Source organism: Brassica napus, chromosome A3 (genome assembly GCF_020379485.1).
Source record: "Brassica napus cultivar Da-Ae chromosome A3, Da-Ae, whole genome shotgun sequence".
Lineage (NCBI taxonomy): Eukaryota > Viridiplantae > Streptophyta > Magnoliopsida > Brassicales > Brassicaceae > Brassica > Brassica napus.
Window position 1 is genome coordinate 8,164,586 of NC_063436.1, and position 14,809 is coordinate 8,179,394.

The 14,809-nt window shown below is 34.2% G+C and overlaps 2 protein-coding genes, 1 long non-coding RNA gene and 2 other non-coding genes across 8 annotated transcripts; 3 read left to right on the forward strand and 2 right to left on the reverse strand.

The window, feature by feature from the left end:
* On the forward strand, positions 1-72 carry TRNAP-AGG. The gene has a single exon. It is a non-coding gene; the product is annotated as a tRNA-Pro (tRNA).
* A 107-nt stretch (positions 73-179) lies between these two features.
* LOC106437811 lies at positions 180-4,975 on the reverse strand. 4 transcript variants are annotated; one of them, XR_002663529.2, is made up of 9 exons: positions 4,676-4,975; positions 4,543-4,596; positions 4,228-4,342; positions 3,626-3,705; positions 2,777-2,870; positions 1,488-1,570; positions 1,161-1,259; positions 894-977; positions 180-781 (listed from the first exon to the last, which is right to left on the reverse strand). It is a non-coding gene; the product is annotated as an uncharacterized LOC106437811 (long non-coding RNA). The 4 variants fall into 4 exon arrangements; XR_001287351.3 differs by having other exon boundaries at positions 4,543-4,608; positions 4,676-4,974; XR_002663527.2 differs by having other exon boundaries at positions 869-977; positions 4,543-4,608; positions 4,676-4,974.
* Positions 3,403-3,474, forward strand: TRNAP-UGG. Its single transcript has one exon. It is a non-coding gene; the product is annotated as a tRNA-Pro (tRNA).
* Positions 4,976-8,209: 3,234 nt separating the features above from the next.
* Positions 8,210-10,030, forward strand: LOC106443481 (protein SPEAR2). The gene is made up of 5 exons (XM_013885042.3): positions 8,210-9,054; positions 9,159-9,275; positions 9,370-9,446; positions 9,540-9,666; positions 9,752-10,030. Exons 1-5 carry the CDS (start codon positions 8,617-8,619, stop codon positions 9,926-9,928), a joined length of 936 nt encoding a protein of 311 aa, XP_013740496.2. The 5' UTR covers positions 8,210-8,616; the 3' UTR covers positions 9,929-10,030.
* Positions 10,031-10,241: 211 nt separating this feature from the next.
* On the reverse strand, positions 10,242-14,086 carry LOC106443482 (sodium/calcium exchanger NCL-like). Its single transcript, XM_013885043.3, has 7 exons — positions 12,763-14,086; positions 12,469-12,650; positions 12,326-12,383; positions 11,851-12,032; positions 11,608-11,747; positions 10,915-11,512; positions 10,242-10,828 (listed from the first exon to the last, which is right to left on the reverse strand). The coding sequence occupies exons 1-7, from the start codon at positions 13,190-13,192 to the stop codon at positions 10,580-10,582; spliced, it is 1,839 nt and encodes a 612-aa protein (XP_013740497.1). The 5' UTR covers positions 13,193-14,086; the 3' UTR covers positions 10,242-10,579.
* Positions 14,087-14,809: the final 723 nt, after the last annotated feature.

A 14,809-nucleotide genomic window follows, 5' to 3' on the forward strand; every position in this document is an offset into this window, starting at 1 on the left:
GGGCATTTGGTCTAGTGGTATGATTCTCGCTTAGGGTGCGAGAGGTCCCGAGTTCAATTGTCGGAATGCCCCCTCTCTTTTTAAATAAATGTCAGGGGTGTTCAGGTGAAATACAACATCACACATCTCAGTAACATAGTATGTCGAAAGCATATCAGAACTCCTTGATAAGCAAAATCAAGACCGACAATCACATGTTTATTAATTTTAGGAATTTAAGGTGAAAAACAAATGGTTTAACATAAGATATGAGATGTTGACAAAAAACACATAAGATATGATAGTGTTTCAGGAAAAAAACAAAACATAAGATATGAGATATGACATGAATGGTAACTGATTAAACAAGATGCAAATTGCATCCTTACCATCAGATCCACTACCTTAGGTTCCCTAAAGCAAAATCCACATCTCCCTCTAACCAAATCAATCCTGATCTGATTCCAGTTCCATCAATTGCAATGGTGATCTTTCAAGCACAATAAAACCAGAGAGCAGGAACTGGTATTATAAAAAATGGATCCAAAGATAAAATCATTCTCTCTTCAATGTTTGAAAACAGGGCATTTGGTCTAGTGGTATGATTCTGGCTTTGGGTGCAAGAGATCCCAGTTCGATTCACGGAATGCCCCCATTGACTTTACCTCGCAATTTCTATGTTTTTGGTGCCAGATTTACAAAAGTAGCTACTCACATACACCTTGGCTTTCAGGATTCAGAAATTTAGATTTTCATGCTCCATCTTGATAATATTCCAATCTCCTTATGCAAGCAGAGTATGCTACAAGATATGAAAACGAATGCAAACGCTTAGATTAATAAAGTTCCTGCAAAAGACCAAGAAAAATTGCTTTGATCTTAAGGTTACATCAACAGCCGAGAAGTTGGTTCACCTAAGAGATTATCGTTTATAGATCATATCAACAAAACGATTGACCATCCCTTGAACTTCTTCATCAGTAAATTACAAAACATCACTGCAACATAACAAGCGTTTCGAGGCTCAAAACTTCACCTCTACTTTCGTTTATAGTCAGGCAAAGCTTTTTGTCTCTCTACTTTATACAGAGTTGCAGGAGCTCTCCATTATCAAAATCCTTAGGGTCTTTGTATTTTCAGCATTGTCATATACTAAAATATCGGTTTCTGTCATCACATACCTTTCAGGTCAGATGATATAGATTTGCAGATAGTTAAACTTTTCTTGAACCATTCCAACCAAATAAATATCAAATGCAGGTAGTTTCTCCAAGAATAAGCTGCAAGAAACAGAAAAAAAATGATCAGGCCCACGTCAATAAAGTTCAGTGGAATTCCAGAAACAGTTGCTTGAAATGGATTACATCAAACAGTTGGGTGTTTGGTCTTGTTAAGCAGTGTATGTTTGGTATGCTAATTAAAGTTTATTACTGAAAGTTCTGTCATCTAGTGCCAGATTTATAAGTATTATATTCAACTGAACATCACAAACGGTCAGGGAAACATACCTTTGCTTTCAGGTCATATGATTGAGATGTCTAACCAGATAATATCAGAAAAGGGCTACGATGCCTGATTCTCCGCCAACAAGCTGCAAGGAAATGTATAAAGAACATTGCTCAAGTTAACTAACCTAACAGAATTTCAAAGAAGGTACTGCAAATGAATAACATCAACAGTATGGCATTTGGTCTAGTGGTATGATTCTCGCTTTGGGTGCGAGAGGTCCCGAGTTCGATTCTCGGAATGCCCCATGAAAAATCATACTTTTGTGCTTAAACTAGATCCTGAGTATGTGATACGAAAAGTCAACAGATGCACCCTTAAATTTCTTAATAAGAAAATTCTACTGATCAGAACATTTTACATCCAAAGGCCATAAACTATACATTATACATCAGATCTCAGACAATTCACATTTCTTACCACTTACTGATTATGTTGTACATGTCCATTAAGAAAACCAAGATACACAACAAAAAATCCATTAAAACAGATATTGAAACACCAAAGAGCAAAAATAGCCCTGGTCTTATTATGTGGCTATTTAGGTACTCAAACCACCAACGAGAGTAGAACCACGCATTTAGAGGATGGATCTAAAAACAGCCTAACCACGCATTTAGAGGATGGATCTAAAAACAGCTTCCCCTTAAGTTTTTTCACTTGAATTACATCAAAAACAGAGAATTATGTCTAAAAGATGCTTCTGGCTTTATTTTTGTTTCCTAAATACCATGGGATTCCCTTACAACAGGAAATGTCATAGAACGTATCACATGTGCTTTAACATACAAACATGGTCATAAGACACAGAGTAATAGGAACAATTTCACACAATCAATGCACATGGCCACTCCCTGGACTCTCGGTTGTGAAAAGATCACACAGATAAGATCTAAGAAACCTTGTTAAGACTGAAAATTAATCACGGAAAAGTCAACTACGGGAACTAAAACCGACACTGACTTAAATATGATTTCTTCTATAGCATTTTCAACATAAGTATTCAACATCAGGGCATTTGGTCTAGTGGTATGATTCTCGCTTCGGGAGTGAGAGGTCCCCAGAATTGTTCAATTCTCGGAATGCCCCCAAGACTTTTTCATATATTGTGTACTAAAAGCAAGCTTAGCATTGTTAGATAATAAAGTCTACTTCTACTAGACTTTTCAGAGACCATGTACAACATTCATTTTCCTTTAACTGAAATAAGGCCAAATGATCAGAACGCACGTTAAGACTTCCACTGTATAAAATTTTCAAAGTCAACAAAAAGAAAAAGATCTTTATGTACCTTTGCTCGTTCAGATGAATAAGATAGCTTAGCTTTGTTGATTTCCAATATCAGAGTTAGCCACCAACAATGTTGAAAGGCATTTAAGAATAAGCTGCACCAATAAGAAACGGTTCGTTAACTAACTTTCCTCTAGTAATCAACAGAAATCACAGCTCTTTTTGAAGGACTGGTTAAACATTACAGAAAACAATGGTAACAAAATGAAGAAAATTAATCTCTAAGCTATAATTCTTGAAAAGTATAGGTTTAAACTCAGCAACCAAGATCTAAAATCAGATTTTTTTCTGATCAAAATTTAAAGGCAATAACCTCAAAAAGCTAAAAATCAAATTTCAGACACTGGATCTGTTTTGGCATGATACCACATCTATGCATCTAAGAGATTCTTATGATTCATTCTTTTTAATCAAATGAACTATGAAAACAATATCCAAACTGTAGCCTTATTTTCAGATGCTTTGGCCTGTATTCTAGTAACCAATCAGAAATGATTTTACTCATATCACCTACAAAAGCAAAGTTTCAGATATAACAACCAGAGAATTCAAACTGGCACTTCCAAGAAATGGTCAAATCTTAGCAGGCAAGCCTATAGGCACCTTAACTGAGTTAAAGCAGCAAGAGGGCATTTGGTCTAGTGGTATGATTCTCGCTTTGGGTGCGAGAGGTCCCGAGTTCGATTCTCGGAATGCCCCATTGACTTTTTTACAGTGTGTGTTATGAATCATTATTTAATACTTTCCCGTCTTTTGGTATCAGATTTTCAAAGATCACGTTTAAGACAGCAATTCACTAATCATTTCTTAATTTTCTCCAGCTGTAAATGATAACATCACCACAACATACCTTGGCTTTCAGGTCAAATTATTCAGATCTGCACAAAATCGGCCTTGATAATTTTCCAACTAGATAACGCAAGCAGTGTACTGCAGGAAAGGAAAACATAAGCTCCAACAAAAAAAGAACACAAATGAAAAGAAGTTACTGAGTTTCCAGAACAATTGCTTTGAACTAAAGTTCAGCTATAGGGTGCAAGAGTTCACAGGACTAGGCAAAAGCATTCTCTTATTAATGAATCACAACAACTGGACATTTGGTCTAGTGTATAATTATTACCAGAATCCTGTAGGTAGCTCCTTATATCAGAAAGGTCTAAATGTAGCTAAATTTTTGTTACCGGCAATACTTTCCTATGCATATTGTAAAGTTCATGTTAAACTAAAAATTTGACCAGTCCTAGAATTTCACCATCAGTAAATTACAAACATCACTACAACATATCCGTACATGCGTATGGAGTAGTAAGAGATATGGTGGTCTTTTTATCGAGGTTTAGGGTTGTCAGGTGGGAGTTAGAGGAGGGTCAGTATCTAAAATCTTTGGAGAATTATGTATTTCCAGCATTGTATATTAAGATATTGGTTCTAATAAATCATTGCGTGACATACCTTTACTTTCAGGCTGGGTGATTGATATTTGCAAAAAAGTAATCTCTTCTTGAACCATTCCAACCAGAGAACATCAAAGTACAACGCAAATGCTGCCATAGTCTCCAGGAATGAGCTACAGGAAACGATAGAAAAGTAAATCACCCTAGACCAAAATGTCCTAATGAGAACTACTAGTAATGAGCCCTACCAACAAAGTCCTAATGAGAACTACTAGTGATTAAGAATATGGCATTGACAATTCAGTCTTCAATATGCAAATCTGCCTAACTATTAACACTAACTCAGTGTCCTTACAGAACATAGCTCTCATACCTTGATACGAACATCCATTCATCTTACAAGGCTCATGCTCTTCTGCTTTGCCACCTGGTAAAGAAACTGAATCAAATGCAATGTTACAAACCCAACAGACAGTAAACCCAATTCTAAAAAGCAAAGTACAAACCCGAGTGAGTAGAAGCCAATCACCGTCGTCTCCTTCGAAGTGACAGATCAAGACAGCCGCTTTATATTCGCCTCGTCGAACGGTGAAGAAAGCGGCTGCCTTGCCTTGTATACACGCAGCTGCTGGCCACGGCAAAGAGTCAGGAAGTTTCAATTGAGAAACTTTTGGGCGACCGATGCTACGGACTCCATGAAAGTGCAGAGCCAACGACATTAAAGAAAAAAAAGCAAAGCTTTTTCACCCTACACAGCTCTGGTCTGATCCATTTTTGCAAGTTAGTCCCGGTCCTGTCTGTGTGTTTTTTTGCACCCAAAATATGTTAGTCTGGGAGTTCGACCCGAACCGAACAGACTATACCAAACCAAACCAAAAAATTGGTTTCTTAGTTTAAATCCGGTTCAATTTGGTAGATTAAAAAATTGGTTATTCGTTTGACATGTTGATAGTTCGGTTTCCATCAATACTATTAAAAGGGAAGGAATTCTAAAAAATCTACTTAAAAAGGTTGTTGCATCCTTTTATTTAACTAATACATTTAGTCTTACTTAGCTATAACTATACATGATGCTTTTATTTATTAGTCGGCATAGTGGACCAAAGTTTTTGTTTAACTAAAGCCCAGTGGTAATGTTCATTTTCGTGGGCTAATATATTATTTTAGAAATTTATTTTATTGGTCCATGTCTAAAAATGTTATAATGTGTAGAAATAATTATTTTAGATAAAGCCTACGCACTTAAGTCCAAAACGCTGACAAAACCAAGAAAAAAAACAAAACATATGTTGTAAATGTGTATTATAATTTAACCCACAAGTTGATACTAAATATCCTAATATTCAAAATTTACAAAATAAATTTATTTAAATACATAGAAAAACAAATTTTTAGAAATTTGTTTTTGATAAACACACTTTACCAAACTTTTTTTTTTGTCGACAACATTACAGATTCATATGTACTTTGTAAACCACACTCGGAGATATTGATCCATGTGAACGACGAAAAACACACTTTACCAAACAATCTTTTAAAACAAAACTATATGTATTAAGTTAACCTCATTTGTATAAAAGTTATTTATAATTAAAAATTATTATTTTAAAATAAACTGAAACTATTAAAAACCGTACAAACCTTTATTATTACATAAAGCCAAAATCATAAATCTTATGTCCCTATAATTCAACAAATAATGTAACTCTTATAAATAGCAAAAAAATATATATAATAATATCGTTATAACATACAAAATCTCAAATATAAATTCATAAAACTTTAATTTAAAACAAAAAAAATTATTTTTCGATATAAAATGACTTTAGAACATAAAAATGTACAACAAAACTAAAATACGAATTCATATTAAACATTGTTTAAATATCATCATATTTATATAGGGTCTTATAGAGTCAAAACAATATCAGATCCCAGATTAATGATTGGTTTTGAGTTTTGAACTGGATTTATCAGGTTTTTATGTCAGGTTTTAACTAAATCTGAACCGTAATATATACAAGTTACTGGATTTATTGGTTTGACTGCGGGTCTAGGTCGGGTACGGAAACACTTCTAAGACTATTAAAAACCCTACAAATGTATATTATTAGATCAGCCCAAAATCCAAAATCCAGCAAAAAATTCTTATGTTTTACCAGCTGAACAAATATAACTTTTATAAAATGCACACAATATAAAAATGACGTTATGACATAAAAGTGTACATACAAAATCTCAAATAAACTAACTGATAAGTTAATATAATTTACACAAAAAGAAACGTTTTCTTCTCTAATATAATACAACTTTATAACTTGATAATATACTTCAAAACCAAAAAACTAATTCATATCAAACATTTTTATTACCCGAAGAAACCCGCGCTTTTGAAGCGCGGGTCAAAATCTAGTTTGTTTTAAAAAAAATATATACATATTCTAATTAAAAATTTTGACCAAACTAACCAAATTTTAACCTGATATAACCAAACTAACTAAATTTAAACAAAAATTTAACTTTTTGAAATTTCACTAAACCGAAAATTTCAGTTAGTTTCAGTAAAAATTGCATAAAACGAATTTTTGTGTCAAATTGCACCAAACAAATTTGTAGTAAACGACCTTGTAAATACCATGTCTTTTTCCCGCTCCATCGCGGGATGCGTTTGATTTAGAAATTAGAACTATTAGAAAGACTCTAACCATTGACACAAAACCATACAATTTCGTATAACAATTTTCTAGCGAATCTTACATATTGCCGAATCCTAATTACAGTTGATCCTCCAACGTGCGAATCAACAACTAAATTTCAGATGATTTGTTACTCAATTAAATTATTTGTAATCGTACGCTGTCTTAAAAACATAGGGATAAACAGTATACTGTTCTTTATAACCAAATTATGGATTCTGAAAATATTGAGCACGTGATTTGAGTTGGATCGTAGGGTATCGACCATTTACAAGTAGGATGTCATTCTATTAAACAATTGATACGGATGACGCAAGAATGTGCATGATGCATGCATCATTATTGTGATGTTTACGTATTAAAGGGAAAATTAGCACAAAATATAATTAACTCAATTATTTTTCGGATCAGATATTTTATGGGACCATGAGATCTCATTTACAAATGGAGAAACTATGTACGTATATCATGATTTTTTGTAGTCAACCTATTACGAAACTATAAGATAGATAGCAAACCAAACAAATAAAAAATCTTTATGACAGAACATGGTGCATAATGCATATAGGTTGTTTGGAACTTTTTCCCCAGTATATAAATTTATTAATAGTTATAACCATTCTAACAGAAAATGAAGAGTAAAAGACAAGAAACTTATTAAATCACATTTCACAAGTGGGTCTTGTATTATATGTTTGCTCGGTTTTGTTTCTGGGACCATATAAGTTTTCAACTTTCAATTTCAATAATTATAAATATCCCCCACTTTTTCATTTAATCATTAACGTTCTCTGATTCTCGACAGCTTCCTTAATTAGAAATTTTCATAAAGGCCCCTACTCCTAATATAAATTAATAAAACATATATGATTCAATTTTTCCTAAAAAGCGCATAGTTTTTTTTTTGTCACAAAAAGCACATAGTTTAGTTGAATAATCAGATGAGCATGGAATAAGATATTTGTACAAATTAGGCCTAAACATCTATAATTGAACCAAATATCTGAATCCTACTAAATTCAAACTTATCCAATATAATTCTAAGCATGCATGAATGAGACTTAAAATTAAGCCAAATACTTCAGATATTAGGTAATAGTAATACTAGGACATGACCGTAGTTTGAATTAATATCCAAAAAATCACAAAGTTAACTAAACAAGTTCACTTTTTAACCTAATTTTGAGTAATTTGAATATTTTAGAGTACTTTGGAGAAGTTAAATAATTTTATATCGGTTTTTATTATTCAGATACCTTTGAATATTTCATATTTTGAGGGTTTTTACCAATTTTTGAGTAATTTAGGTATTTAAAAAAATTAAAAACACCTGAATAAAACTTATGAGCACAATATCAAAATCTGATTAAAAAAACTTATTCCCAATCCGAACATATAGTAAAAATTGCATCTTTAATGGGTAACACATGTTAATTCAAAATTCAAACCTTTATTAAAGAGATCAATTTGTCAAACATAAATAACTATAAGGGTCATTCAGTAATATTGCAAATTATAAGAAAAAGAAGCATAAAATGATTTTAACAATAATAAAACTGTGTAGGTGGAGGAACAGAATCACAATATTTTCCAGAGAGAAAATCACGGAAACCGACGAAGATTCTCTATCTACAGATGGTACATTCGAAAGGGAGAAATAGATCTTAAGAAAGCTTAAAACATGGAGACTTTAAACTTTCTTTAAACTCCCACGCAAGAAGATCCGTTTTCATCTCAGAAGCAGAGGAAAAATGTGTAGTAACATAAGCAGTGGAAGCTATGGAGGAGACAGAGACTTCTTACAACGAGATGATTACTTTGGTTCTTGTCCGAAAAAACAGAAGAAAGATAAAGTACGACGAAGAGGACCTGGTGTCGCCGAACTCGAGAAGATCCGTTTAGAAGAAGAGAACAAAACTCCTTCTCTTGTAACTCCACATTCTTCTTCTTCTTTATCATTACCAAGAACCGATCACACTCTCTTTTTTCCTCCTCCTCCTCCTCCACAGCTTCCTTTGCCGTCCTCTTACACCACTAATCATATTTTCCGGTGGTCACCGGCGACGGCGATGCCTCCAAACTTTGATTTGCCGTTGTCGTCTTACCTCTCGAACGGATCTTTCCCTATGGATATGATTCCCCCAGTGCCGTTTTTGCATAGGAAGCAGCATTATCCGAATCATCAGACGGTAAGAACAGAGAAAGAGTGAACGTGACTAATCACTCTCATATGTAATGACACGAGCACAATTTTACAAAACATGTTTTTTTTAAATGTCTCATGATCTTGCAGATGAATCTTGCGAACCCATCTCCAGGACCAGGAAGATTATACCAGTTCATAGAGCCCCCTTCAAACCAAAGATCTTGCGTCGATAATGTCTCTCAGATTCTTCAGGAAGAAGAAAAGGCATATATTAGATTGTTTCCATATATCATAACTAAATTTTCTTGCACGTTTTCTAATGTTTTTTTGTTTCTTTGTTTCTTTGTTATTTCCATAGGTTGTCATGAGTGCGAAGAGGCCGTGGCATTTTCTCGCAGACACCACCACGAAAGCTAGCGTTGGACCAATCTCAAGGTTTCTTTGGTGTATTTTTTTTTTCCCTTGGTTTCATTCATTTTCTTGATGTACCAAAAACCTAATCTTGATGTGTTATTTAAAAATGTTAAGGGAGTTGAAACATAACCGGTCGTTGGATATGAGATTGATAAATCCGGTCCAAGATTCCGGTACAACGATTTGCAACCCTATCTCCATTGATTCACCTACCTCCATTACGCGTGATTTTAACGTACAGGTAAAGTTGGTATTTTCCTGTTTGCTATATATCCTTAATTTGCTGAAGTTGCTTACTATGTTTCATCAAATCATTTTTATTTTAGTATGAACAACAGCAACCAGAACAAGACTTTGATGAGAACATGCAATGGAGAAGTAAGAAGACTTTCTATAGCTTCATACCCTCTAATGATCAGAGCAATATTGGACGAGAATACCGAGCCTGTGAGCCACATGAATCTGCCGCTGATCATGGCATCGATCTCAGCCTTAAGTTATAAAGATTTTAATTTGCAAGATACAAAAAAAATCACTAGGTTATCTGTATTATGTAACTTTGGATATATTAATTAAATTCCATGCAACTAGATTAGTTTGTGCTTCATCAATTTGCAGAAGACTAATCAAGAGTTAGTAACCAGAGGGTTTGTTTGTAACACAGAAGTCCTGGTAAAAGAAACATTTCATTTTAGTTAACTCATGTAATATTGTTGCTAACTAGTATGAAACAAAACAAAGAAACTGTTTGTTTACTCATAATACAGAACAAAGAAAATGAAACCTATTGTTTCTTAAAATCTTGGTTTAGCTATCTATCTCTTATGAGCTTGTAATGTGAGCTCAGTCCACGTACCATGTTATAATCAGGATCGGTCTTAAGATTTTGGAGGCCAAAAAAAAATTTAGTAAAAACTTATATAATTTTTATAATTTGAGATGTATATTTTTGGAGTACATGACTAATAATTCACATCGCTATGCCTAATACCAGCTTTTGTTATAATCATAGTTTAAGAAGAAGAAAAACAAGACTGCAAGCGTAATCAAAGAGAACATAAGTTTTATTAAGCTCTCATCAACATTATGAAAATGAAAAGCAATATGAAAATTGATAAACTCTCAGTCTGATCAGAGCTCAAAAGGGACAGATTTTAGTTCTGACCTCTGAAATGAAAATGGAGATAGATTAAAACAAGAGAGGAGATATACATAGCAAAGGCCAATACACAAATCCAAAACGGATAAGTTGATCTCACATAAGCCGGTAAGCCAATTGCAAGGCCAACAACCACAGCAACAAGAGCTTCGGTTGAGTAATCCCATTTCAATCCTTTGGTGTATACAATCGCCAATACAATCGACATTCCCATGAGATTGTTCATTGTAACATCCCTATAGATCTGCATCAAAACCCACAACTCTTAACTTTAAGCTTCTCGTCAATGAAATGTGTCAGAAGAAGTATGGCAAAAGTAAACTAACTCACCTCAGAGAATTTCTCAGAAGCGATTCTTGCCTTGTCTTTCTTTCTACAGAAATGTGCAGATAACGTGTTCTTCAAGTTTCTAACCAAAGGGATCACTGCAAATACAGCGTAGAAAGAAGGAACTCCAGCTGTAACCGACAAGAGATTAATGTTGATCATAAATGGTTTAGCTAGAAACAGGACCATTAGCATCCCACCAATGACTTTAAGGACAGCTTTTAAGGTTCTCAAAGAGAGTAGTTTAGCAACAAGAGTTTGCTTTGGCATCTCCAGCTTTAAAACTCCAGCTTCCTCGCCTTGAGACAGATTCTTGACATGCACGGAATCTGATGCCGTTCTGTAAATGCAAGTGTTGCCCTGTCTTGGAGTATCTGGGTTGTCGAACTTGTATTGATTCAGTAGTTTCATTACCCCTTCTTCAAACTCGTTCTCGTCTAACTCACCATCTTTGTCTTTGTCAAAATCAGCAAGTAAAGTGTTTGCAAACTCATTGATGTCACATTTCATTCTTCCATAAACTCCAAACTCTACGGTTAAGTCTTTAAGCTCCGAGATTTGAATCTTCCCATCTTTGTTCCTATCGATCTTATCAAACAAACTACACAAGAAAAATAAACCCCGGTAAACTTGCAATGCAAGAAAACATAACAAATCTATATAGTTCTTGATTCAAAAAAAAACAAGAATAAAAACCTTTTCAAGCTCTCTTTAGTTAGTTGTCCATCTCTTATAAGGCTTCGAGGCGAAAAGCTTTGCAAATGTTTATGAACTTCAGACATGAGCTCAAACTTGGCATTATCTAAGCTCTTCTTTTGGTCTGCCGTATCAAAATACTGCAAGTTTCCACATAAAGAACAAGATTGACCGGTCAGACAACAGAGCAAAAGAGTTTTTAGAATATAGTTATGATCACTTCTTGATTTAAAGAACTCATACCGAGTAAACAAAGTAGATAAAGGTTGAAGAACAGGAGATTATGAGAGTGATCAAGATAGTGATGTCACTCCAAGATTGTGCATCAAGTAAATCAGGCAGTGTCACAATGAGAAATGGAGCTAGAGTGAGAAGCATAATCCCTGCAGCTTTCTTGTTCTTAGGATCCGCATCTACGCTTGCTTCTGCATAGAGATAAAACCCCAAATGAGAATAGACTTCACACAAAAGAGAAGAGACGGAAGGAATCTGTTATTTTCCAATACCATAATCTCCATTTGTTTTTTTCTTCAAAAATAGAGTAATTCTGTATTTTAAAAGTGAAAAAAAATAAAGTGATAAACAGAAAAATAAATGAATTATTCTATTTATTGAAATTTTTACTCTGTTGTAAAATGAAAAATAAAGTAGGGTCTTGGAACATTTTTACTCCAAACTCTTATTTAGAGTAAAAAATTAGAGATGGTATAAAACATACCAACGATGTTTTTCAGTATCTTCGTCCTGTAAAACCCTCTTCTTGGATTCTTTGTATCCTATATATATATATAAACATATTATATTCACTGGAATAGGATCTGGTTAATACTAAAAGATTGGAACAAAAGAATATGATCTCACAGAGGTTGTTCTTTTGATTGATCCTCTTGGGGTTGACTGGCCTGAACTAGGGCTAGTCAAACCAAAGACAACACAAGCTCCCCATTGCATTGTTAGAGCAAAAACTGTGTGCCCTACAGTAACACCAACGTTGCTACCCACAATCGCCAGAGCACCATCATGGGTCGCTGATAATCCAGGCGCTAATATCAACAATCATAAAAAGGTTTCAGACTCAAAACCAATACTGAACATGAAGTATAATACTACAAAAAAGTTTCAGGTGATGGAACCAGAGAACAAGGGGAATCTTACAGAGCATAAGGACAATTCTTGGGAACATTGTAAGAAGAGGGAAGACAATACCACCATAGAAACCGACCTCGAAGATTACAAAGAGTTTTGATCTTCCTTCAGACAAGAAATAGTCACCGATGACCAAGAGACACCCAAAAGAGAAAACTTGGAAGGCATAACCTCCAATATTGTCTGCACACGGAAGAAACCCGTAGACATGAAGGCAAGCTGCTTTAGAGACGTTCTTTGGAGGATCTAGAGTTAGAAACTCATACTCCGAGGCGCCATGGATGCCATCAGAGATCAAGATAGAGTTATTTAGAGGGACAGGACTTAGGACACGGGAGCTCACACCAGAGATGATCAGAGCTAGAGATATTAAGAATAATAACAGAGTTGATGGGCAGTGTGGATGGATAGGTGTCCGCTTAGAAGATAATGTTTGCATATGAGCTGATTTATAACTTATAACTTCAAAATTGTGAAAGTTTTTCTGCCTTGGATTTTATTAAGTGACTGAGGTTGAAGAGCAAAGAAAAGAACAGAGGAGAACAACAAACTCAACTTCAGAAATTATAACTATTCTTACAACAGTTTTGTGCTTGTATACTAAAGATATACTAGATCTACAGTACTTATACAACAATTTATAAAACGTAGGCATTTTATTACTTACTAAAATAATATTTCTTACGATCAACTGAATACTAAAATGTTAAACATTTATAGTAGAAAAACACTTAAACAACATGTATTGAATGGTGACAAAAAAATATTATAGTAAGTTTAAGTTGCCATCTCACATTTCTCCATGCACGTGGTTCATCTTTTCCATGCACCATGGCCAAGAGCACGTGAGTTTGAGCTATCTCTTTCTCTCTCTCGTTTGATTTGCTATTTTCAACGTTAGGCTAAGTAAAATTCGTGAAAAAAAAAACAAAAATTCGTGGAATTTCTGACTTTTTTTCTAACAAGGTTATTAACTTTAATATCGAATCTCGTCACTCGCCTAGTCTGGCTGGTCAATGATTTTAATATGGACAAAATTTAATTACGCGGATCATTTCTCAAAAGAAAAAAAAAGATTTAGGCAGATCATGAATAGTTGCTATACCCGAAAAATTAGCTGGTTTATGCTTTCTTTCCTCTACATATTTTACTATCTGCGTTGGCAATTTCGATGCGACATCAACGAAACCTTGAAATCCGGAGCTGAACCAATTTGACCCCATCGAGCTTAAAATTAAAAACTCTTGTGCACTTCATTCAAGTCTGATATAATTGGACGTATTTAAGCGTACAGTCCAAGTTGTTATTAGATTATATAATAACGATATTTAAATGTTGGACCAAGAAGATTGAATCTTCTGAGTCAATTTTAAAAGTACGTACTGTATTCTCAAAATAATCAATATAATATTTGAAATATGAAAGAAAAACAGACCTAAGCAGATCTAAGAAAAAAAATAGTTATTAAAAAAGAGTTTGGGTCAAATTAAAAATTAAGATTATACATCTTTTTAGAGTTTAGTTCTGAAGATTTAGTTCAGTCTTTGGTTAGTGTTTATACTGGTAAATAGAATCCTTTGGAGGATCATAAGTCATAACGTAAGTGTAACGTCTGACATGGATCTTCCATTTTTTTTCATTTCACCCATCGGGTCTATTCCGTAACGTAAGTGTAACGTCTGACATGAGCTCAACCCTGGCCTGATCTAAGCTCTTCTCTTGGTTGGTCCAGTCAAAATACTGCATGTTTCCACACACAGGAAAAAAAACATTCATTAACAAACGGAAACCAAAAGGGTTTACAACTGTTTTAAGGGGACAATGGTTGAAGAAGAAGAGATTATCAGTGATCAACAGAATTGATGTTACTTCAAGAATGTGAATCACATGTCCTTGAACGTGTCACCATGAGAAAGGGAACTAGACTCAACAACATACTCCCTGCAAAACTTTCTTGTACTTGGGAATTGGAATCTGCTCTTCCGCTTGATAACACAAGAAACTGAGCTTTACCAACAATGATTTTCACTATCTTTAGTAAACATTCTCTGATAGT

Bases quoted from the DNA above. Each gene is read 5' to 3' on its own strand.
- LOC106443482 (XM_013885043.3), bottom strand. From the start codon at position 13,192: ATGCAAACATTATCTTCTAAGCGGACACCTATCCATCCACACTGCCCA. The intron at 12,384-12,468 runs GTGAGATCATAT...ATATATATATAG, and splicing joins CAATCAAAAGAACAACCTCT to GATACAAAGAATCCAAGAAG. The intron at 12,033-12,325 runs GTATGTTTTATA...ATCTCTATGCAG, and splicing joins GATACTGAAAAACATCGTTG to AAGCAAGCGTAGATGCGGAT.
- LOC106443481 (XM_013885042.3), top strand. From the start codon at position 8,617: ATGTGTAGTAACATAAGCAGTGGAAGCTATGGAGGAGACAGAGACTTC. The intron at 9,447-9,539 runs GTTTCTTTGGTG...AAAAATGTTAAG, and splicing joins AGCGTTGGACCAATCTCAAG to GGAGTTGAAACATAACCGGT. The intron at 9,667-9,751 runs GTAAAGTTGGTA...TTTTTATTTTAG, and splicing joins CGCGTGATTTTAACGTACAG to TATGAACAACAGCAACCAGA.